Source organism: Astyanax mexicanus, chromosome 1 (genome assembly GCF_023375975.1).
Source record: "Astyanax mexicanus isolate ESR-SI-001 chromosome 1, AstMex3_surface, whole genome shotgun sequence".
NCBI lineage: Eukaryota > Metazoa > Chordata > Actinopteri > Characiformes > Acestrorhamphidae > Astyanax > Astyanax mexicanus.
Window position 1 is genome coordinate 125,514,046 of NC_064408.1, and position 26,424 is coordinate 125,540,469.

General features: G+C 40.6%; 1 protein-coding gene across 16 annotated transcripts in view; it reads left to right on the forward strand.

Moving 5' to 3' along the window:
• LOC103042144 (NACHT, LRR and PYD domains-containing protein 12-like) overlaps nt 1–26,424 on the forward strand; it is a 224,589-nt gene that overhangs the window by 187,141 nt on the left and 11,024 nt on the right. For 9 of the 16 annotated variants that reach the window (XM_049468320.1, XM_049468318.1, XM_049468321.1 and 6 more), the window contains 3 exons: nt 17,054–17,227; nt 17,478–17,651; nt 18,293–18,457. In XM_049468320.1, coding sequence (XP_049324277.1) covers nt 17,054–17,227; nt 17,478–17,651; nt 18,293–18,457 — 513 coding nt within the window. Of the gene's footprint in view, nt 1–376; nt 476–4,783; nt 4,910–5,309; nt 6,198–7,159; nt 9,275–10,807; nt 10,982–16,402; nt 16,562–17,053; nt 17,228–17,477; nt 17,652–18,292; nt 18,458–26,424 lie in introns of all 16 variants that reach the window. The other 7 variants (XM_049468336.1, XM_049468341.1, XM_049468351.1 and 4 more) reach the window with 5 other exon arrangements.

The window sequence follows — 26,424 nt, forward strand, 5'->3', positions numbered from 1 at the left end:
ATCTCCAGTACTTAAACTGTTAATATTCTGCTCTGCTTTTTGGTAGAGCACAGTTTGAATCAATTAAATTCTTCACCTTATTGAAGAAGGTGTTAAACTCAATCTCTCTACCAAACAAAAAAAGGAATTTTAGGCTAAAAAATCCACTTCTTGGTTTCTGTTGTGATTTTATCACTAAGTACCATCTCACATATTGTAGAGGAGTAAATTCCATTTCTTTTTGGTTTGCTTGTTTGAGTCTTTGTTCCTCTAATTGCTCATGATTATCAATCTAAAGCTTCTTTGTGAAAGGAAAAATCTCAATAAGTGCTATGCAGATGGTTTTATTAAAGAAAATAGTTCCTCAGCACTTTGCTTATGATGGAAATGTTTTCAGGGTGAAGAAAGCAGAGTCCAGCGGTGAGTCTATGAAGACTGACTGGACCATTCAGGAGCCTCTAAACTTCAGCAGTGGAGGAGGAAGCTCTGAAACACGGTACATCACTGCACTCAGTAAACTATGGTCCTGAGAGTGAATCTGTTCTTCAGCGTTGTTAAAATGTAGCACCCCTGCAATTCTGTCAGATAATACTCACTTTCTTCCAGAAAATGATTGCAATCACAAATGCTTTGTTATTAATATCTTCATTTATTTTGCTTGCAATGAAAAAACACAAAAAAGAATGAAAAAAAGTCAAATCAATTATCATTTTACACAAAACTCCAAAAATGGGCCAGACAAAAGTACAGCCTAATACTTGGTAGCACAACCTTTAGACAAAATAACTGCGAACAACTGCTTCCGGTAACCATCAGTGTGTTTCTTACAATGCTCTGCTGGAATTTTAGACCATTCTGCTGGAATTTTAGACCAAACTGCTCCAGGTCCCTTAGATTTGAAGGTTGGCCTACTCCAAACTGCCATTTTGAGATCTCTCCACAGGTGTTCTATAGGATTCAGGTCGGGACTCATTGCTGGCCACTTTAGAAGTCTCCAGTGCTTTCTCTCAAACCATTTTCTAGTGCTTTTTGAAGTGTGTTTTGGGTCATTGTCCTGCTGGAGGACCCATGACCTTTAGAGGGAGACCCAGCTTTCTCACACTGAGTCCTACATTATGCTGCAAAATTTGTTGGTAGACTTCAGACTTCATAATGCCATGCACACGGTCAAGCAGTCCAGTGCCAGAGGCATCAAAGCAACCCCAAAACATCAGGGAACCTCCACCATGTTTGACTGTAGGGACCCGTGTTCTTTTCTTTGAAGGCCTCGTTTTTTTCCTGTAAACTCTATGTTGATGCCTTTTCCCAAAAAGCTCTACTTTTGTCTCATCTTACCAGAGAACACTCTTTCAAAACGTCTTTGGCTTTCTCAGGTAAGTTTTGGTAAACTCCAGCATGGCATTTTTATGTCTCTGGGTCAGAAGTGGGGTCTTCCTTGGTATCCTACCATAGAGTCCCTTTTCATTCAGACACCGACGGATTATACGGGTTGACACTTTTGTACCCTCGGACTGCAGGGCAGCTTGAACTTGTTTGGATGTTAGTTGAGGTTCTTATCCACCATCCGCACAATCTTTCATTAAAATCTCTAGTCAATTTTTCTTTCCGTCCACATCTAGGGAGGTTAGCCACAGTGCCATGGGCTTTAAACGTCTTGATGACACTGCGCACGGTAGATACAGGAACATTCAGGTCTTTGGAGATGGACTTGTAGCCTTGAGATTGCCCATGCTTCCTCACAATTTTGCTTCTCAAGTCCTCAGACAGTTCTTTGGTCTTCTTTCTTTTCTCCGTGCTCAATGTGGTAAACGTAAGGACACAGGACAGAGGTTGAGTCAACTTTAATCCATTTTAACTTGCTGCAAGTGTGATTTAGTTATTCCCACCACCTGTTATGTGCCACAGTTAAGTAACAGGTGCTGTTAATTACACAAATTAGAGAAGCTTCACATGATTTTTCAAAGGGTGCCAATACCTTTGTCCAACCCATTTTTAATGTTTGGTGTGGAATTATATCCAATTTGGCTTTTTGACATTTATTTTTGTGTTTTTTCATTGAAGACAAATTAAGCGAACATTTTAATATCAAAGCATTTGTAATTGCAATCATTTTCTGGGAGAAATGGAGCATTATCTGACAGAATTGCAGGGGTGCCAATATTTTGGCCAACACTGTATGTATATATACAGTATTGTGCAAGTGTTTTAGACACCTGTGGGAATTTTAAGTAAAGAAAAAGCTTTTTATCTGTGCAGTGTTTATTAGCTCAGTAAAACACTAAAAATACAATAAATACAAACAGCAATTTTACAAAAAGTGCTTTTACAGCAATTTTCTTTAAAACATCTCCTAATCTCTCCTCATCTGAGTTTAATTGAGCTATTTATAGTTCTCAACAGCTGGTTTCGTGAATCAAATCGTACTGTCCTTCATGAACAAAGCAAACAGTCCTTAAAGCTCCATTAGGTAGGATTGAGATTTTGTGCTCGTGGGCTCCCCCTACAGTTGCAGAGTGTAATAAATGTTTCAGGCTGATTAGTTTCTCTTTCTCGCTTTCTGGATTTCACAGACATATTCAGTCTCTTTCCAGCTTCTGCCAGAGTGTCTGTATGTTAGTTTGTAAAGAATGAACCAGTAGTTCTTGTAGAACTGTTAGAACTAAAGGTCGGAAAGCAGGGCGCAGTTCTCGCGAGCGTTGGTCGCGGCCGCCTCGGAAAACTTACAGAGTCTGGTTTGAGCTCAGAGGAGCTCCGGCACAGACACGAGAGCACCGCTATTCCTCCTATTACACCTCAATGCAGCGCTGCAGTGAGTTTCAAGCTGTAATTTGTGTATATTATGGAGGGTTTTTTTTCAATAAGATTCATAAGCCAGAAGCAGAAATTTTTATAATTCAAATTGTTTTGAATCAAAAATCGATTTTGAATCGAATCGTGGCCCCCAAAATCTCTCCTCATCTGAGTTTAATTGAGCTATTTATAGTTCTCAACAGCTGGTTTCGTGAATCAAATCGTACTGATGTTAAATCAGGTGCTGCTGACGGAACTGAACATATATATCATAGATGTGTAGTGTATATATATGTAGTTGGGCAATTTACCAGAGCATGACTTCCAGCCTGTCTGAGCAACAAGTTCTTATCATGATGTTGTTCAGCTCTGTGTCCTTCATGAACACAGCAAACAGTCCTTAAAGCTCCATTAGGTAGGATTGAGATTTTGTGCTCGTGGGCTCCCCCTACAGTTGCAGAGTGTAATAAATGTTTCAGGCTGATTAGTTTCTCTTTCTCGCTTTCTGGATTTCACAGACATATTCAGTCTCTTTCCAACTTCTGCCAGAGTGTCTGTATGTTAGTTTGTAAAGAATGAACCAGTAGTTCTTGTAGAACTGTTAGAACTAAAGGTCGGAAAGCAGGGCGCAGTTCTCGCGAGCGTTGGTCGCGGCCGCCTCGGAAAACTTACAGAGTCTGGTTTGAGCTCAGAGGAGCTCCGGCACAGACACGAGAGCACCGCTATTCCTCCTATTACACCTCAATGCAGCGCTGCAGTGAGTTTCAAGCTGTAATTTTACTTCTTTAAAAAGATCAAAAATCAAGGAAATCCTACTAGAGGTGTGCCAAAAAATCGATTCACATAAGAATCTTGATTCTCATTTACTACGATTCAGAATCGATTTAAAATGTCCCAAAATCGATTCTGAGGGGCGGGTTTTAGACTGATTTTGGGCTGGGTATTTTTGTTGGACCTGGCAACCCTGGGGATAGCGCTTGTCCCTTCAAACGGAGATCTTCCAGACCCACACAGAGCGTAGGTGTTTGAGAATCACCGGTAAGATGGCAGAACAAGCACTATATTACCTTAGATTAACGTGTAGTTTCAATGTTTTATTGCAGAATGCTTCATAACAAGCATAAAAAAGATCGCTAGTAGTTAGTTTCAGTAACTGTTAGCTAGCTAATTAGCTAACTTTCCAGTTCCACCTTAAATAACGCTACAGGTGGCAGCGGGCTGCAGCATTTAAGGCGGAACGGAAAAATAACAATAAGCTAATCAGAGCTAATTTCAGCTCCTCATCACAGAGGAATTAAGGAATGGACAATATGAATTAATTTCTCCACCTCCTGCCCCCTTTCTGAAGAAATACAACGGCCTAGAATTAACTAGTTAATCAGCAGCTGCTTCTGAACTTTAGCGCTCCACTGCTATCGTCACATCAGCCCAGCAGAGTCACCTACACACCACCGCTAGTAGCCTGGTAATAAAGCAGTGTTATTTATTATTTATTTATTGTTCATTAACGTCATTGTGATATCCCAGTGATTCCTCTGTCACTGAGGACCCAAATTTCTGCACATTTTATTGTTTTTGTAACACATTACTTGCTCCAGGACCAGTGTATATTATGGAGGGTTTTTTTTCAATAAGATTCATAAGCCAGAAGCAGAAATTTTTATAATTCAAATCGTTTTGAATCAAAAATCGATTTTGAATCGAATCGTGGCCCCCAAAATCGGAATCGAATCGAATCGTGAGATAGTAAACGATTCCCACCCCTAAATCCTACCTAGTGGGGCTAGTGTCCTAAAGTCTGTGAGAAGAAGAAAAAAAGGAAAAAGTGGATGGAAAGCTCTTCTGGCCTGTGTACGACTTTACGCCTTGTAGAACAGGAAATATATCTCAGGAGAGAATCCCGGCACTTTCCTCAGACAGCTTGTTGTCTCCTAGTTCATATGCACTGGTCCTAGAACAGCAGAACATTATTTGTTCTTTATTTTGTTGTTTATTTTTCTTTGTTTAATGTTAGCAGGATGGAAACTCAGAGGTCTGTTTCTCCAGTGAGCAGCTGTATGTCTATGAAGAGTGAGGACTGGTTCTCTAACTTGGCTTCACTACAACAGGATGCCGGTTTTGGACAAATGTATAATTCAGGGTAAGTAACTGTGGTGAATTAATATCTCTTCTTGAAAAAAAGACACTCTATTAATTTTAGTGTGCTTCTTGCTGTATCATTAATACACATTAAAGGGCTGTATTTATCGATTCAGGAAGGTTAGCTGCAGTGAGTGTATTGTAAACTTCTTGTGCCCAATACACAAAGCAACACTAAAATCTCTGGAAATGGACTTTTAGGTTTAATATTGTACATACCTTTTTCTCAGTTATGGTTTTTAGATACTCTGCTGTTCTCTTCTCCTCTTTTTGTTGTGCATGCTCGGTGTAGGACACAGACAACACAAGTCAATGTTCTTACATTTAACTGTTCATGTTTATATATTTTCAGCCAATGTGATTGAATTATTGTCTTCATATCTCTTTACTCTCTCGTCCAGACTGCAGAAATCCAGAGGAGAACCACCAGAACCCAGTTATGTATCTATGAAGAGCCACAACTCAATGTTTAGGCCTCCTGATTTCAGTAATGGACCAGCACCACCAGAACCCAGCTGTGTGTCTATAAAGAGCCAAAACTCAATGTTTAGGCCTCCTGATTTCAGTAATGGAGCAGAACCTCCAGAACCCAGCTGGGTATCTATAAAGAGCCACAACTCAATGTTTAGGCCTCCTGATTTCAGTAATGGAGCAGAACCTCCAGAACCCAGCTGGGTATCTATAAAGAGCCACAACTCAATGTTTAGGCCTCCTGATTTCAGTAATGGAGCAGAACCTCCAGAACCCAGCTGGGTATCTATAAAGAGCCACAACTCAATGTTTAGGCCTCCTGATTTCAGTAATGGAGCAGAACCACCAGAACCCAGCTGTGTGTCTATGAAGAGTCACAACTCTATGTTTAGGCCTCCTAACTTTAGTAATGGAGCAGAACCTCCAGAACCCAGCTGTGTGTCTATGAAGAGCCACAACTCAATGTTTAGGCCTCCTAACTTCGGTAATGGAGCAGAACATCCAGAACCCAGCTGTGTGTCTATGACGAGCCACAACTCAATGTTTAGGCCTCCTAACTTTAGTAATGGAGCAGAACCTCCAGAACCCAGCTATGTGTCTATGACGAGCCACAACTCAATGTTTAGGCCTCCTAACTTTAGTAATGGAGCAGAACATCCAGAACCCAGCTGTGTGTCTATGAAGAGCCACAACTCTATGTTTAGGCCTCCTAACTTCAGTAATGTATCAGAACATCCAGAACCCAGCTGTGTGTCTATGAAGAGCCACAACTCAATGTTTCTGCTTCCTGTCTTCAGTAATGTTGGAATATTGAAAAGGTAAGATTTGATAAAATCACCATTACTATCAGACACGTTACAGAACAGAAGTGATGAAGCATTTCCACTACACGGTTTAATACAACTATATGGGAGAGATGGATGAAAGCAAGCAAATAAAAAATAAGGCATTTTATAGGGGACATTTGCTATTCCCTCAGTAATCCATCAACAGTTAGGCAGGTAAAAAGTGTGAAGTTGATTCGAGGTGTGGCCTTTTAATTTCGAAAGGGAAAGAGCTCAAAGCAGCTCTCAATGGAAGTGATGGAAGTCCTTTTTTTATTTTTCATCTTTGTTCTGGAGCACATGACATCCATTTCTTCCAAAAAGGTGTAGAATCCTGATATATCTGACCCAGAGAAAACAACACCACATCTGGACATGGTTAACATAAATCTACAGTTTTGTACAGTTAATATTTAAGTGGTATTTATAATCTTTTCTCCATGTGGTTCTATTAGCTTCTATTGTTGAATTACAGTTCTTGGTGCAGTGAGTCTGAGGGATTGGAGATCACAGGTGTAGCTTAAGCTTGTGCCCTTCACCATTCCACATTGATTTCCTCCCGATTCCTCACATGGTTTAATGATATTATGGGAGGTAGAAATATGCACATTGCTTCTAGTCTTTCTTTGGAGAATATTGTTTTTACAGAGATCTTCTGTAAATTTAGAGATCTTCTATTATTTGTAGACTTAAATTGACCAGACACTACATAAAATATCTTGTGGTTTATATCAGAATTATGATCATTCTTCTACTCATCATTCTCTGTTTTAGATAATATCTTTAAAAAAAATGCTATTTTAATTATGTGTTACTGATGCATTATTAAACTCTGAAAACGTACACAGACACATTCTTAACGTGCACAATATTATGTCATATTAAATTATGAATTTCCATTATATTTCCCTTTTATACTTATATCTGGCATTTTGGTACTTTGTCTCTCTTCACAGGGGAAAGTGTAATCTACTGCAGGATCATTTGAGGTGTGGATTGTGTGAGCAGCTTCTTACAGATCCAGTCTCTGTCACTTGTGGACACAGTTTCTGCAGACTGTGCATTAACAGATACTGGGATGAAACTGGTCGGACTGGAGATTTCACCTGTCCCTCCTGCAGAAAGAGATCTAAAACACGTCCTGCTCTGCATTCACACACAGAGGAGTCTATAAAACAAGATTCTTACCAACTAGACGATGATGTTCTTCACAGTGTCATACAGAAACACAAAACCTGTATGAAGAACAGGTACGAGAGCTTATTTGAGGGAATCAAAACACAAGAGAACAGAACCCTCCTGAACAGGATTTACACACAGCTCTACATCATAGAGGGAGAGAGTGAAGGGGTTAATGAAGAGCATGAGGTTATACAGATGGAGAAGACTTCAAACAAATACTTACAGGAAACCCCAATCAACTGCTTAGACATCTTTAGACCTGTAGAAGATCCTGAAGAAGAAATGGAAGGAGTGAACAATACAGCTGTGATGGTTAATGTCATCAGACAAAAAGAAAGGAAAGATAAAGGACCAAAAGAGCTTAAAACTGTTCTGACTAAAGGCATTGCTGGAATTGGAAAAACAGTCTCTGTACAGAAGTTCATTCTGGACTGGGCAGACGGAAAAGCCAATCAGGATGTAGATTTCATGTTTGTGCTTCCATTCCGAGAGCTGAACCTGATTAAAGAGGAGCAGTACTGTCTTTACACACTTCTCTGCACTTTTCATCCTGAGCTCAAAGACCTGGACTCTAGGATTTGTAATTGGCGCAAAGTTGTGTTCATCTTTGATGGTCTGGATGAAAGCAGAATTCCACTGAATTTTTCACAGTGTGAGAAAGTGTCTGACATCACCACGACATCATCAGTGGGCGTGTTAATGACAAACCTTCTCAAAGGAGAGTTGCTGCTCTCTGCTCACATCTGGATTACCTCCCGACCAGCAGCAGCCAATCAGATTCCTCCTCAGTATATCAACCGTGTTACAGAAATTCAGGGGTTTAATGACCCACAGAAGGAGGAGTACTTCAGGAAGAGAATCAGTGACCAAGACCAAGCCCAGAAAATCATCTCCCACATTAAGACAGCGAGGAGTCTCCACATCATGTGCCACATTCCCGTCTTCTGCTGGATCTCAGCCACTGTGCTTCAGAGAATCATGAAACAGAGTAACACAGAAATCCCTAAAACTCTGACTGATATGTACTCCCACTTTCTGATCACTCAGACCAACATGAAGAATGAGAAGTATGAGGAGAACCTAAACTTGGATCCAGAGAAATTGTTAAAATCTAACAGAGCCATGTTTCTGAAACTGGCAGAACTGGCTTTCAATCAGCTGATGAAGGGGAACGTGATGTTCTATGAAGAGGACCTGAGAGAGTGCGGTATTGATCTCACTGAGGCCTCAGTGTATTCTGGGATCTGCACTGAGATCTTTAGGGAGGAATGTGTGCTTTATCAAAGGAAGCTCTACAGCTTTGTACATCTGAGCTTTCAGGAGTTCCTGGCTGCTTTCTATGCGTTTCACTGCTACCTGAGCAAGAACGTGGAAACATTGAGGGTTTTTAAGCCACAGAACAGAAAATGGCCTGAAAATGTCCCACTGCATGAGCTCCTGAGGGGAGCAGTGAGTAAAGCCTCAGGGAGTCCTAATGGACATCTGGATCTTTTCCTCCGTTTTCTGCTGGGCATCTCTCTGGATTCCAGTCAGAAGGTCTTACAGGGCCTTCTGATCCACATAGAGAACACCTCAGACAGCATTAAAAAAACAGTGAACTACATCAGACGCCTAATCTCAGCAAAAGATCTTGTTACTGACAGATCTGTTAACCTGTTCCTCTGTCTGACTGAAATGCATGACCAGAATTTGTCCAAACAGATACAGAAGTACATAAACTCGAACAAAAGCTCAAAAAAGAAACTGTCTGCTGCAGAATGTTTAGCTCTGTCCTACATGCTGCAGAACTCAGAGGAGGTGCTGGAAGAGCTGGACCTGAGAAAATACAGCACATCAAGAATTGCTTATATGAAACTGTTTCCAGCTGTGAACAACTGCAGAAAGGCTCTGTAAGTATCTAAATGTTTGTAATGGATGTTAATATTTTAGCACTTATAAATGAACACTGTCAGTAGTGGTGCTGTAGCTACAACTAGACTTTACAAATTCTATGACTGTTGCTGAGAGAGGTGTTTCAGTGTTTTGCTAGCCCCATTACTCTGTTCATCAGTGGTCAGCCCACTGCAAGACCTAGGTTGTGCAAGACTCGCATATCTTGGTAGTTTATACTGCAGGTGTTATGCTAGAGGCTGTGGGCTTCATAAAGCTCAGTGGTAACAAAAACATTCTGCATTTATCAAGTAGTTAGCTGTGGGATCAATAACATGGCATTTTAATACAATGCATGCAGACTGCTTCTACACACATTACTGAAAGAATGCGTCACTTTCAGGAGCTCAATCAACACAAGCATAGTACCGTGATAGGATGCAGCACCAGTGCACCAAGTCCAGTCATGACTAAATATTCCACAGCCAACTATTAATGATATTATAACACAGAGGAAGCGACTGGGGATGACAGCAACTGTCAGTGTAAAATAACAAAGCAGGGTCAACAGATGCTGATGAGCATAGTGCACAGAGGAAACAACTTTTTGCAGAGTCCATCACTACACACCTCCTAACTTCATGAAGCTTTAGATTAGATCAAGAACAGTGCAGATTTTTTCTAAATTATGGAAATATTAGGATTGTAAACAAATTTACCCAATAAATTAAGCCTACATTGACTTGGTTTGTTTTTACTGGTTTGCTCCAGGTGGTGTTGACTTTAGTGGACTGAAGTTTTGCTGTTTTATTCTGTTTTTTACTGCAGCCCATTTCTGTATGTTGGTAAAATGGTAGAATACAGGGAGGTCCACAGATACCAAATTCACTGGGCTGCCCACTCACACTGCCTGAAGGCATTAATAAACATCAGACTTCTGCACGCAGATATCAGCCAATGCTGATTTTCTATAAAATTACAATAATCAACTTGCTAAGAACAAGGCATTGTACTGTTCTGAATTCATGGGCCTACTTTGAGCCCTGATCTGAATCCTACTGAACATCTTTAGAAGAAGCTGAAACATACAGTTTGGAGATGGCCCTCTTCAAACCAGAGACAGATTGAACAGTTTGGGAGATGTCCCATACATGGGTGGCCATTGCAGAAACCCTACTGAGAGATACAGAAATAACTTGCTTGTCCCAATAGGTTGTGCAACAAAATATTAAGTTCACATAATTAAGATGATGCTGTTGAATCACAAAAGCAAAATCAAAAGCAATGTCTGGTTGTTATAAATAGATTTTTAGTAATCCTTCATTTATTGTTATTTTTGGCAGTTTCATGTTATTTTTGTGACCATTGTGTTTTTCTTCTTAAAAGACGGGCAACAAAAATCTAATAATCTCATATCTCATAATCATTTTCATGTGTTTCTCATGATCTGCTGAAGAACACAAACAATAAGAAAAAATTACCATTAGATCATTTTTTCAATAAATTGACATTGTTTAAACAACTCTGTACTCTGTTTACTCTTCTTTGTGCAGACTTGCTGGCTGTGGTCTCAACATGAAACACTGTGAAACTGTCTGCTGTGCTCTGAAATCAGAAAGCTCCAACCTGAAAGAGCTGGACCTCAGTAACAATGACCTGCAGGATTCAGGAGTGGAGCTGCTCTCTGCTGGACTGAAGAGTTCACACTGTAAACTGGAGACACTCAGGCCAGTACCTCCCATAATTTATTTCTAAATGGTTAAACTAGTAGTAAATGGTCTACTACAGTTTAATACGAAAGTATGACTTGCAATTATTTTAATCGTGCACTCACTGTAATGCAATATAAAAATTTAAACTAAAATTTAATTTGATAATTTTTAGCAACAATTCACTTATTTTGAATTTGATGCTGCAAGACATTCCAAAAAAAGTTAAGACAGGGTAAACAAAAGACAAATGAGTAATGCTCAACAACTGCATGAGCAAATCATCCAACAGTTTAAAAACAATGCTCCTCAATATGCAACTGCAAGGAATTTAGAATTTTCATTATCTAAAGTCCAAAATATCATCCCTCAGGCATATTACCACATGGGCTCAGGACACTTTAGAAAACCATCACCACTGAACACAGTTCCACACTCCATCTACAAGTGCAACTTAAAACTCTGCCATGCAAAGTAAAAACCATATATCAACAACACCCAAAAATGCTCCCGACTTCTCTGGGCCCAAACTCGTGATATGGGCTGATGCAAAGAGAGAAAGTGTCCTGTGGTCTGACAAGTCCACCTTTCTAATTATTTTTGAAAATCATGGATGTTGTATCCTTCGAGCCAAAGAGCAAAAGAACTGTCTGGATTGTTTAAGTTCAGGTGGTCTTATTGTTAATACTGCATATGTGCAGGACATACAGAGGATTGGTATTGGGTTACTCTCCTACCCAAAGATATGGCAAACAAAACAAGTAATAGTTGACTGAAGTACAATTAAATAAAATGATAAATAATACAAGAATGAGAGACACTAAATGTACAATATATGGGCTCAAATGTACAATACAAGAAGGTCACAGATATAGACATACGTGAGACAAAAAGACAATTGTGCAAAAAAAAAAAAGTGATAGTGTACCAGTTAGGTATGATGTGGTGTATATACAGAATTCATATTGTTCTCAGTGCAAAGTTAAAAAGCCAGCCTCTCTGATGGTATGGGGTGTGTTACTGCCCATGGCATGGGTAACTTGCACATTTTGGAGCAACATATGCTGCCATCCACGCAACGTCTTTTTCAGGAAACATCCTGCTAATTTCAACAAGACAACAGCTGAGCCACATTCTGCACATGTTAAAACAGCATGGCTTCATAGTAAAAGAGTGCAGGTACTAGACTGGCCTGCCTTCCATTGAAAATGTTTGGTGCATTATGAAGCGCAAAATACAACAACAGAGACCCCAGACTGTTGAGCAGCTGAAGTAGTACATCAAGCAAGAATGGGAAAGAATTTCATCTGCAAAGCTACAACAATTAGTGTTCTCAGTTGCTAAATGCTTATTGAGTGTTTCTAAAAGGAAACATGATGTAACACAGTGGTAAACATGCCCCTGTCCCAACTTCTTTGGTGTTCCAGCAAATTTGTTAAAAAAACAATAAAATCTATCAGGTTGAACATTAAATATCTTGTGTTTGTAGTGTATTTGTTTTTATTTATGTTTTACACAACATCTCAATTTCATTGGAACTGGGGTTGTATAAATTATCTCTAATAAAAGGTTTTCTTTGACATTTTTTGCTTCTATTCTTACTCTGCAGACTAGTTAGCTGTAATCTTGGTCAAAAGACGTGTGCAAATCTGGAATCAGTTTTAAACCTGGAAAGCTCCTGCCTGAAAAAACTGGACCTCAGTTGCAATGACCTACAGGATTCAGGAGTGGATTTACTTACGTCATCAAGATGGCGCCGAGCATGGCTGCCGTGTTGCGAGCTCCCACTTATTTTAGCAGTTTTTCTTTGTTTTTGTGTTTGCTTGTTACTCTTTTTGCACTGAATGTTACTGGCATCGTCACATACGACCGACAAACACTCCTGGGAATCAGATCGTCGATCACTCACCGCAAACCGGACTTTGAGTTCCACAACGCTGATCCTTTGTTCCCTAACATCGGAGAGGCTCCATTCACCTGGGTCGCCCGGCCACGCACGCGACGCAGACGCCGGAAAAGAGGCAAGCGAGCCGGTGTGCTCGTCAGGCTGAGACGCCGCGCTCACCGTCCGCCTCTTCCCACCTTGTTGCTGGCTAATGTGCAGTCCTTGGACAACAAGCTGTGCGAGCTCCACGCACGGATCGCTTTCCAGCGGGAGATACGTGACTGCAGCGTGATCTGCCTCACAGAGACCTGGCTATCCGCGGACATACCCGACCACGCCATAGAACCCGCGGGGTTCTCTCTGCACCGCGCCAACAGATCCAAAGAGCTCTCTGGGAAAAGTAAGGGAGGTGGTGTATGTTTCCTGATCAACAATGCTTGGTGTGATCGGAGGAATGTACATTTCATCGAGTCTTTCTGCTCGCCGGAGCTGGAATATCTGATCATCTCCTGCCGGCCGGTGTGGCTACCTCGTGAGATTACAGGACTGTGTTTAGCGGCAGTGTACATACACCCGCGCGCGGACTCGGAATTCGCACTCGGGAAGCTACACGAGACCATCAACAAGCAGATGACCGCGCGCCCGGAGGCTGCACTCATTGTTGCAGGGGACTTTAACCGGACAAACTTTAAAACTTTTTGTCCAGCACTGTTTCAGCACATTACATGCTTCACGCGGAAAACCCAGACGCTTGATCACTGCTACTCTAACATCCGAGGAGCCTACAAAGCCCTCCCCCGACCCCCGTTCGGCAAATCAGATCACTCCTCCATCCTGCTTCTGCCCACCTACAGGCAGAGGCTGAAACGAGAACCGCCCACCACCAAGGAGGTACGCCGTTGGTCTGACCAATCGGAAGCTATGCTTCAGGACTGTTTTGATCACGTGGACTGGGAGATGTTCCGTGATTCGTCAAGCAGCATCGACGAGTACGCAGACACAGTCACCGCCTTCATTCGCAAGTGCGTGGATGACGTAGTGCCCCTCAGATCAGTGCGCGTCTTCCCCAATCAGAAGCCCTGGCTGAACGGTGACGTCCGCTCCGCTCTCAGCGCACGCAGCGCCGCTTTCAGATCTGGAAATACGGAGGAGTACAAACGAGCCAGCTACGCTCTCCGTAGGACCATAAAAGCGGACAAACGTGGGTACAGAGAGAAAGTGGAAGCACAGTTCAACACAGCCAACACCCAGAGCTTGTGGCAGGGTCTGAACATTATCACTGACTACAAGAGAAGCTCTCACACTCTGACCAGCACCAACGCTGAGCTGCCAGAGGAGCTGAACCGCTTCTACACTCGATTCGAGGCAGATCACGCTGCGCTCCCAGAGTGCGCCCCGCCCACCGCTGCGCTCCCAGAGTGCGCCCCACCCACCGCTGCGCTCCCAGAGTGCGCCCCGCCCACCGCTGATCCCATCCCACCCTCCGTCTCTGAAGCTGACGTGCGCAGAGCTTTTCAGCGGATAAATCCACGCAAGTCAGCTGGTCCGGATGGCATTCCCGGGAGAGTGCTTAAAGCCTGCTATAGAGAACTGGCAGCAGTCTACACGGACATTTATAATACATCACTCTCTCTCTCTGTTGTGCCAGCTTGCTTTAAACTGGCCACCATTGTGCCAGTTCCAAAGACTGCCCACACCACCTGTCTGAATGACTGGCGACCTGTTGCCCTAACCTCCATCATAAGCAAATGCTTTGAGAGGCTGGTTAGGGATATCATCTGTTCCTCACTGCCTGCCACCCTGGACCCACTGCAGTTTGCATACAGGCAGAACAGATCCACTGACGATGCGATCGCCCTGACCCTGCACACTGCCCTCTCTCACCTGGACAAGAAGGACACGTATGTGAGAATGCTGTTTGTGGACTACAGTTCAGCATTCAACACCATCGTTCCCTCGAGGCTCGACGTCAAGCTCCGGGATCTGGGCCTGAACAGCACACTGTGCAGCTGGATCCTGAACTTCCTGTCAGACCGACAGCAGGTGGTGAGGATGGGCAACATCACATCCTCCTCACTGACCCTCAACATCGGAGCGCCCCAGGGCTGTGTGCTCAGCCCGCTCCTGTACTCCCTGTACACCCACGACTGCACAGCCAGACACAGCTCCAATGTCATCATCAAATTTGCTGACGACACAACAATTGTTGGCCTGATCTCAAACAACGACGAATCGGCCTACAGAGAGGAGGTTAACATCCTGGAAAACTGGTGCCAGGAGAATAACCTCTCTCTAAACGTCAGCAAGACCAAGGAGCTGATCGTGGACTTCAGGAAGCAGGAGAAAGCATACTCGTCGATCTCCATCAACGGGACTGCGGTGGAGAGGGTCAGCAGCTTCAAGTTTCTGGGTGTTCACATCAGCGAGGATCTGACATGGACAGAACACACCACACGGGTGGTGAAGAAGGCACAACAACGCCTGTACTTCCTCAGACGGCTGAGGAGGTTTGGTCTGAACCCCAGCATCCTCAGGACTTTCTACACCTGCACTGTGGAAAGCATTCTGACGGGCAGCATCACCACCTGGTATGGGAACTGTACTGCTCTGGAGCGGAAATCCCTGCAGAGGGTTGTGCGCACAGCGCAGTACATCACTGGGGTTGAGCTCCCAAACCTTTTGGATTTATACACCAACCGCTGCCTGAGGAAATCCAAAAAGATCATGAAGGACCCGTTCCATCCAAGCCATTCCCTGTTCTCACAGCTGCCGAGTGGAAGGAGGCTCAGAAGCTTGAAGACCAGAACCAGCCGGTTCCGAGACAGCTTCTTCCCCCAAGCAACCAGGCTGTGGAATAGCCAGTAGAACGGTGTTCTGCCCAACCCACCCCACTGACACCCATACAAACTCTGCACCCTGCACTTTACTTTACACTGCATCTATCAGACTTTCCCATATTATACAGCATTCTGCCCCCTGCACTCCCCACTCAACTCATTCTTTACCTGCACTTACTCATAGCTATACTGTCACATACTGACTACTTCCACACTATCCGCATATCTACATCTGTGCATATCTGTTCTGTGCAATATTTGTCTATAGTGTAAGTTATCATGTTTACTGTAATTAAGTGTATTGTAAATAGTGTTTATACTGTAAGTTATCTGTATGTCCTATTTTTATATATTTTATATTATTTTATTACTCTCTTGTAAATATTATTCTTTGCGCATTGGTGGGAATCTGCACCCAAGTTTTTCACTCACATGTACACCTGTACTCTGTGACGTGACAATAAAAATCTTGAATCTTGAATCTTGAATCTTGAATCTGCTGGACTGCAGAGTTCACACTGTAATCTGGAGACACTCAGGTTAGTATTTCTGTTAAATTGTTACTGAAACATTAAACCAGTAATAGACTGTTTACCGGTTCAATTTTATTTTATAAGGTATTATATTCATAATTACCATAATACTGCTATGCATTATAAACTTAAATACTGATGTTATACTTAACCTTCCTTTTTACATTTTATTCCCACTCTGCAGACTAGCTAGATGTAATCTTAAAAACCTGGGATCAGTTTCAAACCTCGAAAGCTCCACCCTAAAAGAGATGGATCTCAGTAACAATGACCTGCAGGATTCAGGAATTGAGCTGCTCTCTGCTGGACTGAAGAGTTCACACTGTAAACTGCAGATACTCAGGTTAATACTTTCTCAATTCATTACTAAATGGTCAACACAGAAATTTCTAGGATAAATATTATTTTACCCTGGTTAATGAGCACACACAGTTCACATAATGGAGAAGGGCAGAATAGTGGGGTCAATAGTTGCAAGGATAAAACTCCCTCCTATTAAAAAAACATTTATCATGTATGTTCCGCTTCACAAATATGTGCTACTTTGTGTTGGTCTTAAAACTTTAAATGAAACATTTTGTTGTTGGGTAACAGAATGTGAAAAGGTTCAAGGGGTATGAATACTTTTGCAAGCCACTGTATGTTAGTCTCTTGAACAGTGTACTCCCATCACTGCCATGGGAAATTGATGTTAGATCCGTATATCTCGTGATATGTTGCAGAGCGTGTAAAAGACAGATAAGAAAATTATTTGTAGTTCATTTTCTCCCCTAAATCACATTAGATCTTCATTGTTTTACCTGAACTCTGTACTTTGTTTACTCTTCTTGTGCAGACTAGCTGGGTGTGATCTCACCATAAAACAATGTGAAACTATCTGCTGTACTCTGAGGTCAGAAAGCTCCACCCTGAAAGAGCTGGACCTCAGTAACAATGACCTGCAGGATTCAGGAGTGGAGCCGCTCTTTGATGGACTACAGAGTTCCTACTGTATACTGGATACACTTAGGTCAGTACCAACTGTAATTCATTACTGAATAGTAAACATTAAACTTGTAGTGAGTGTAAGTGGTTCTTCCTCATGACCATGAAGTAACAATAAGTATTGAATAAGAGGAATTGTGTTAAATGGCTACAGACTACGCTTGCATACTAGCTGACAGTGATCTCACAAGGAAATGTTATGTTCTGAAACATATACTCCACTAAAACCCCACTTTGGCTTTGCTGTAATCACTTTGTTTACCCTCGCTCTTTAGGCTAGCTATGTGTAATCTTGGGGTAAAGGCATGTGAAAATCTGGCATCAGTTGTAAACCTGGTAAGTTCCTGCCTGAAAGAACTGGACCTCAGTAACAATGACCTGCAGGATTCAGGAGTGGAGCTGCTCTCTGGTGGACTGAAGAGTTCACACTGTAAACTGCAGATTCTCAGGTTAGTACCTCTCTCATTTCATTACAAAAGGATAAATATGGTTGAACCAGTTTAATGTCACACTTGTATAAAGCAGTACTACTGATATTGTTGGACTTTTTTGATTTCTTTAATTATTTTCATTTAATTTCCAACCCTATACAAATTCTTAAACTGTATACATCAGACAAGAACAACACCATGACCGACTCCTTTCTAGATGCAGTTTGATCTTTTTAATATATAGCAGCATTTTATAGGTCTATAATAAAAGACTTAAGTATCTGTTTTGTTTCTGTCTATACTTTATCATTCTTCTTTCAACCTGTTCCTCAATGGTCAATACCCAGAGGACCACCACAGAGCAGTTATTCAACTTTCATCAGTGGTCACTGGACCGTATAGACAGTAATAACACAGTCATAATATGTTTAATTGGTTTATATTGCTGAAGCTTTTAACACATTTTACTCTGAATGTGTAACCTAAAGAACATTTAATGTGCTTTTAGTATGTACAGTTTGATGTATTATCAAATGATAAACATAAACAAAAATGTGTAGTTGTTCAAACTAACTTTATGCTGTCTGAATAGTAAATGCAATGTAATATAATTTTTCTTCCTCTCATCTTGTCTCCTTGATTTCCTTCTTTCTCTTCAGATTATCTGGTTGTATGGTCTCAGAGAAAGGCTGTTCTTCTTTGGCTGCAGCTCTGAGTTCGAATCCCTCCCACCTGAAGGAACTGGATCTGACCTTTAACCACCCAGGGGAGTCAGGACAACAGCTGTTCTCTGCTAGACCAGAAGATCCAGGCTACACGGTCAGGTATGAACAACTGTTCTGTGGTGTGTGTGTGTGTTTGTGTGTGTTGATAAGCTATAATTTTGGTAAAAGTGGAGAATTATTTGCCAAATAGCAGTCTCTTTATGTAAATGTACAATCTCGAATACTTAATTTTGAAAATTGTATTAATTAAAACTGTAATTAACTACACTGTACTACTGAAAAGTGTTTGTACACAAATCTGTGTGCAGGCACTTTCCAATATGGCTTGGTCACAACAATCTGGAGCTGTCATAAAATCATCTAATGACCAGGACTGTTAGGACTCAAGCACATTAATTGGCATATTTAAAAAATCTTAGTAGTTTTCAGTAGATTACAGGTTAAAAGGTCAAATAGCTTGAAACAGTAGCTTTTATGTACCCTGCATTCCAGCCCCCTCCCATTGACCTGCAGAACTGCACTGATCACAGCAAAAGAGACGAGATGAATGTAAATCCCGTCCACAGAATACACTGATGAATCCACTGAGCACAAGAAGAGATCAATCAGGATGTAAATCCCACCCTGTTCCTTGCCAGTGGCTAACTACTGCTGTTGGTGAAACAATTGAACCCAATGGGGATCAGCGTACAGTGGTGCTGCTTATTGTGTGCAATTTAAAAGCACCTTGATATAAAACATAGGTTGCCAGGTCTGTATTGAACCATCAAGGGTGGTAGTTGTAAGGTCTGAAGAGACTCATGTGAGATCATACAGAAGGGAAGTTGTTGCGTTTATGGTAAAATCGACTGCAATAGTTGCATACTGTATTGTCTTACTGCATATGATAAATTATACATAATTTATAATCAAAGTAAAAACTGATTCACTTTCATTACAAGATGATTGCTTACAACTTATTGAAATTTCCCTGTAGTTTTACTTTTGAGTTTAAGTTAAAAAAATATTTTCAATCTTATATTTCAGTTTTAAAATAAAAAATCATATTTTAAAATCTTCATCTCTTTCTCGTGAACTCAATATCACGTCTCGTGAGATGAGTGTCTCGTCACACACCACCGCTGTCTATACAAACAGAAAATGTGAAGGGTAACACAGATAAAACAATTATAGACAGAGTAGGAAAAAATAATTTTTCTAATAGATATACGATAGATATACAGTGTATCACAAAAGTGAGTGTAGCCCTCACATTTCTGCATATATTTAAATATATATTTTCATGTGACAAAGCTGGAAAAAATGACATGTTAACGCAATACAAAGTAGTCTGAAAAGGATCATGCTCTGCTTTAGTATTTCACAGTACATATTGGAGTTCATGTGTCCCTCAATGAAATGCAACTCTCCAACCCCGGTGGGACTCATGCAGCCCCAGACCATGGAATTCCCACCACCATGCTTGACCTTAGGCATGACACACTTATACTTTGTACTCCTTACCTAATTGCCCCCACACATGCTTGAGACCATCTGAACCAAACAAATAATATTGGTCTCATCAGACCATAGGACATGGTTCCGTGCAATTTTCATTGTGTCAAAGTGTCATTTTGTTGTCCCATGAAAAGGTATGCTTAAATATCTGCAGAAACGTGAGGGGTATACTTACTTTCAGTGTTGTATAAAGTACTGAAATCTCACACTCAAGTAAAAGTATAGGTACCCCTCCAAAATATGACTTTGGTAAAAGTCCAAGTCACTGACTCAAATGTTACTTGAGTTAAAGTCTTAAAGTATCTGAAACGTTTTGTACTTAAGTATGAGAAGTACTGTAAAAATAGATGTACTCAAGTAATGTAATGAAAAGTATTAAGTAAAAAGTACACAAGGCAAATGCAGTTTGAATGACATTTTTTATATTTTGGTAAACTTTGGTCAAAACACAGTTAAAATGTCAAGTGCAGGCAAATATGACAAAAAATAAACATTTTGTAAGCCTTCAGTGTTTCTTCAAATAAAGTCAGTGCTATCTACTTAAAATGTACAGACAAATCAAGTGCATTACACTATTAAGAGAAAAATTAAACAAAAAAGGCTGCCTGCTACTGTTATTGCAATCATTATAAACAAAATTAAAAAAAGAAAAATAGAAGACAACTGAAGAGTTTGAAACTCTTTGTAAACATTTCTAAAAAATAAATAAAATAACTGCACAGAAAATGCTGCCAAAATCACCAAGAAAAACTCGTCTTCCATGTGGCTGCTGATTGCGAGCAGGCTTCAGTGTTGCCAACTCCTCAGTAAGGAAAGTAGCTATTGGCTGTCCTAAAAGTCGCTAGAAGTCCTAAATTATGGGGCGGAGCTACAAATGAGAAACACATGGAAAAGTACTGAGACACAGGGGCACAGGTCACGTGGGGAAGACACACAGAGACATGAGACAGGGCTAAGACATGACACTCACACTCTCTCACTTCTCAAAATAACTTTTTACGTAAATTTTTACGTAAATTACATGAATACATTTTTTGCTGTGTTGTTAAATGTTATTATAAGAGCAGCAGTTAGCCATAACTGTTTTTCTATGTTTTTTTTCAGGGTTTTTTTTGTTATATTTTATTAAGTTTTCTTTATTTTTAAACCTAATATAGACAAATAGTTTAATGATGAGCTAGCTAGCTAGATGTTTAGCTTTTTAAAAAGAGTCAGACACTGTGGAGGAGGTGAGTGACAGGCTGGTGAATGAGGAGAGTGAAGGACTGAGAATATGTGAGTTAAATTAAGGGATTTCTGTTCGTGTCACACTGAAGACACAGTTATATTTATATTTCTGCTCTGTAAATACGGGGCGGGGTCAGTCAGCGGCGGCTTTGGGCATGCGCAGTTTATTTACAGTGTATTGGTGGAGCGGTGAGGTTCTGCTCTGAGTGTGAGACTCATTGACAGTATATATTAACTGGACCAAGCCATCCCGCTGATGTCAACGGAGCCAGGTGAGGCCAATCGTGTCACTTCCTGATCGGCTTCACATGGGGCATTAACCGGGAAAGTGAGAGATTGCGCAGGCGCCAGCATGACGCAAATCTTCTGCGTGCCGTGCAAACAACCGTACTATTTATAGGAGCTGCACAGAACTATTCACTCCAAAAAAAACAACAGTGAAAAAAGCTCCATTCAGCCCCAGGGTCGCGGTCTTTTGACGTCATCGTTAGCATAGTTGTATAAAAATGTTATTTTCTAAAGCTATGAATAGATTATTAGTCTTATGGATCACATGACAGAAAATCCGTTCTTTGTAAAAAAGAACATGGGCCGTGTCATAATCGAAAACAGCTTGGAAATACATTTATTATTGGTTCAAAGACACCCCGAAATGAATGGAAGTGAATGGACAGCTTAGCTCAAATGGTCCTCTCATCTCTCAGCAGCACACTTCCGGTGGCACGTTTTGGAAGGGGAAAGCTGGGGGCCTGGTGAGACTGCACTGTGAGTGGGCGGGGCTCTGAGTGTGTGAGACTGCACTGAGTGTTGGGGGGGCGGGGCTCACGGCAGCACTCGCTGCAGCGCGGAGGACAGAGACTGAAGAGCGTGTGTTTATCTTATATAAAGTCGTTAGGGGGTCTGAAAAGTCGCTAAATATAGCGACAATGTCGCTAAGTTGGCAACACTGGCTGGCTTTGTGCTTAATGGGAGAAGCCAAACGGGTGTATCTTATTGGCGGTGATGAACAAGCCCAGGCATGACTGGACTTCTTTTCAGTCAGTAGGTGGGGTCAAAACATTGCGTTCTCTCTCTCTCTCTCTCTCTCTCTCTCTTTGTAACTAGTAACTAAACCGAACATTGAAAACGGAGTAAAAGTATGCAATTTAATTCAGAAATGTAGTGAAGTAAAAGTGAAAGTTGTCAAAAAAATTTAACTCCAGGAAAGTACAAAGTATTACTGTAAGTACAGTAGTGAAGTATTTTTACTTTGTTACTATACAACACTGTTTACTTTTGTGATACACTGTACAGTTGGAAGTTTACGTACACTATATAAAGACACTATATAATTAATAATTAATTATTAATTAATATTTGCAAAATGCAAGAATAATGAGAGAGAGAATGTTTTAGCCATCTTTATCGTTTACTAATAGGTCAAAAGTTTACATAGACTAAGATTACTATGCCTTCAAACTATTTGGAACAGCTGATAGCTAACATCTGAGGTTCAGTACCTGCCTGGTTTTTAGTTAATTTGGAAATAAATATTTTTATTAATCTCTATTTGTGAGGCCAGATGCACTAAACAGGCTTTAAGTTCAATTATCAAAGTCAGTGATGTCATTGTCTTTTTCTGCGTTGTGAAATATCACATCTACTGGCAAATGGGGGACTCTACCAAACAGTCATTGGTGACCAGCATCATCATAGACACCCTGCAATACCATGTCTAGCAGTAAAGCTGGAACAACATACTTATGGCATTTCTTTCCTGACAAATGGTATTTGCAGACATGGTACAGCATCCCAGCTAACATCTTCATCTTGTCCCACTGTTTGAGGGTTTTCTGAGTCTTAAATGTCTCCTTTGTCCTCTCTAGAGAGCAAAGTTGATGGAACACAGCTTTTTATAGAATCTTAAAGGGGTGGGTTTGAAATGGGTCTATAAGGTTTGGTTTCTTGATCAAAATTTAATTACAGCTGTTTTAAAGGCTTTGGGTACATGCCCCAGGGTGAGCAATGAGTTTACTATCATTAACAGCAGTTTAATTATATCTGTTAGTACCCGTTTTAGTAATTTTGTGGGAACTGCATCAAGTGTGCAGGTTCTGCTGTTTGATGAGGAGATACATTTCTCTAGTTCTAGCTGTGGAAGTGGGTTAAAGACTTCCAACCTAACTTCAGTAACAGGGTTTTGTTCTAGATCAGCCACACCAGATGACAGAGAGGATGTGTTATTTATCTGTTTAAATTTATACCGAATGTTTTCAATTTTCATATCAAAGCAGTCCATAAAAGTATTGCTGGTGTGAATGGCTGGAATCTGAGGTTCAGTACCTGCCTGGTTTTTAGTTAATTTGGAAATAAATATTTTTATTAATCTCGATTTGTGAGGCCAGATGCGCTGAACAGGCTTTAAGTTCTTTTCTATATTCAAGTTTCCACGCAGAGTGGAACACTTCCAGTTTAGTTGATCGATATTTTTGCTCTAAATTTTGTACTAACTGCTTTAAAGTGCGAGTTCAATCATTGTACCACGGTGCGAGATTTTTCTGTCTCTATATTTTATGTTAAAGGGGTGATCAATCACTCTTGAGTTCCTCCTCAGCATTACTAGCCTATCACATCGGTTCAGTATCTTAACTGGGACTCACCTATCTGCATTCGTAAGCTAAAACCCTCCCCTCCTATGATGATTTTCTTATGGGCTTGAGACCTTAGTGGCTCTGTGAGGATAGCACTCCCCTCAAAAACTGTTGTTGTAGCTGGTAATTTGGCCCACACAATTTGCTCCTGCTTAGGTAAATGTGTGAAAGCCTGGGTGAGGTTAGCTGTTCCTAAATTTCCTTCGGGATAAATAAAGTATCTATCTATCTATCTATCTATCTATCTATCTATCTATCTATCTATCTATCTATCTATCTATCTATCAACCATGCTGGGAATCTCCTTGACTTTCCATCTAAGCAGGCCTGATAGCATATTGAGGAACTGCTCAATTTCAGTTTCTCCTGAACACTCAGGCTGGCTGAGAACACGCCCGTAGCTAAGGGATTTCTTGATCTGACTGAGAATGTACTTGATTATGTTGGTGAGCAGAATCATCTGGTCATGTTGCCCAGGGATGACTAGCATAGGAACAGTGACTGCATGGCCATACACCTCCATTTCTATGTTATAGATGCACTTTGGCTGAACCTGAGCTCCATCACAGCCTACAGAGCCTACACACAACCTACACAGCTATCTTTAAGAAACTCCTGAAGACAGAGCTCTTCAAAGAGCGCTTACTCTCCTAACACCTCTAACTAACTACCTTCTACTACCAGACCAGGAGAATCTCTCGCTATCTTTAATAAACTCCTGAAGACAGAGCTCTTCAAAGAGCACTTACTCTCCTAACACCTCTAACTAACTACCTTCTACTACCAGATCAGGAGAATCTCTCACTATCTTTAATAAACTCCTGAAGACAGAGCTCTTCAAAGAGCACTTACTCTCCTAACACCTCTAACTAACTACCTTCTACTACCAGACCAGGAGAATCTCTCGCTATCTTTAATAAACTCCTGAAGACAGAGCTCTTCAAAGAGCACTTACTCTCCTAACACCTCTAACTAACTACCTTCTACTACCAGATCAGGAGAATCTCTCACTATCTTTAATAAACTCCTGAAGACAGAGCTCTTCAAAGAGCACTTACTCTCCTAACACCTCTAACTAACTACCTTCTACTACCAGATCAGGAGAATCTCTCACTATCTTTAATAAACTCCTGAAGACTGAGCTCTTCAAAGAGCACTTACTCTCCTAACACCTCTAACTAACTACCCTTCTACTACCAGACCAGGAGAATCTCTCACTATCTTTAATAAACTCCTGAAGACAGAGCTCCTCAAAGAGCACTTACTCTCTTAACACCTCTAACTAACTACCTTCTACTACCAGATCAGGAGAATCTATCACTATCTTTAATAAACTCCTGAAGACAGAGCTCCTCAAATAGCACTTACTCTCCTAACACCTCTAACTAACTACCTTCTACTACCAGATCAGGAGAATCTCTCACTATCTTTAATAAACTCCTGAAGACAGAGCTCTTCAAAGAGCACTTACTCTCCTAACACCTCTAACTACCTTCTACTACCAGATCAGGAGAATCTCTCACTATCTTTAATAAACTCCTGAAGACAGAGCTCTTCAAAGAGCACTTACTCTCCTAACACCTCTAACTAACTACCTTCTACTACCAGATCAGGAGAATCTCTCACTACCTTTAATAAACTCCTGAAGACAGAGCTCTTCAAAGAGCACTTACTTTCCTAACACCTCTAACTAACTACCTTCTACTACCAGATCAGGAGAATTTTCCATTCTTGTAAATAGCAGGATACTTTGACTTTTATTTCTCTGCCCGGACCCGACCTGGCCCGAGGAAAGTGAGTCGAGTCCAGGCTCCAGGAAATAGTCTGTAATGTAGTCATCTGTTTTTTATACTATTTTTATTTTATATAAAGCTATGGCATGATAATCACCATATAGCTAAGTAACAAAGTATTTTTGTTAACATAAAAGGAACAAAATAACTAAACCTGAAAGTTGTCCTTTAGTGAAACTAATAAAAGGGTAATTAAAAGAAAAAACTAAAAGGAACTGAAATTACAGATTGAATACCTCATCTTTGTGTTTGTTAATTTATTTCTAATTTATTTATATAAATGTGGTATATCATGATACATATCGTTATTGTGATATAAAAAATTCAATATCGTGATATACGATTTTTCCCATATCGCCCAGCACTACGCTCTAATGTATTTGAACTAGATTCAGCATTTTTATGGGGGTGTGAGGTGTTACTGGAGACACATTTACAGTGGTGTGCTTTTCCTGAGCAGTTTCTTCAGAGGTAACAGCTGCTGCAGTTGAGGTACCCTGGCCTGTACGAGGTCTAAACATACTAAGAGGGTTGAGTGACTGACTCTACCTCTGATACTCATCTATAGCCTCCTGAACTTCCGCAAATTATCTTTTTCTCTTAGGTTTACACTTGGGTTGGGCGATGTCTCCGTAATTGGCAGTTGACGATGTTTACAGTGAAACAGCACGATGGACGACGTTATCGTGGGGGGGGGGGGATTAGAAATTACAAATAAAAACTGACATTTACTATAGACAAATAAAATAAACACGTAAAAAAGGAAAAATAAGACACTTTAAAAATATCATAAAATTTGATACATAAAAAAATAAAGAATTTATATCTTATGAATAAAAAAATAATTTGATCAATAAAATAATAAAAATATTTAAAATGAATAAAAACTTTATTTATATAAAATAAAAACTAAAAAAAA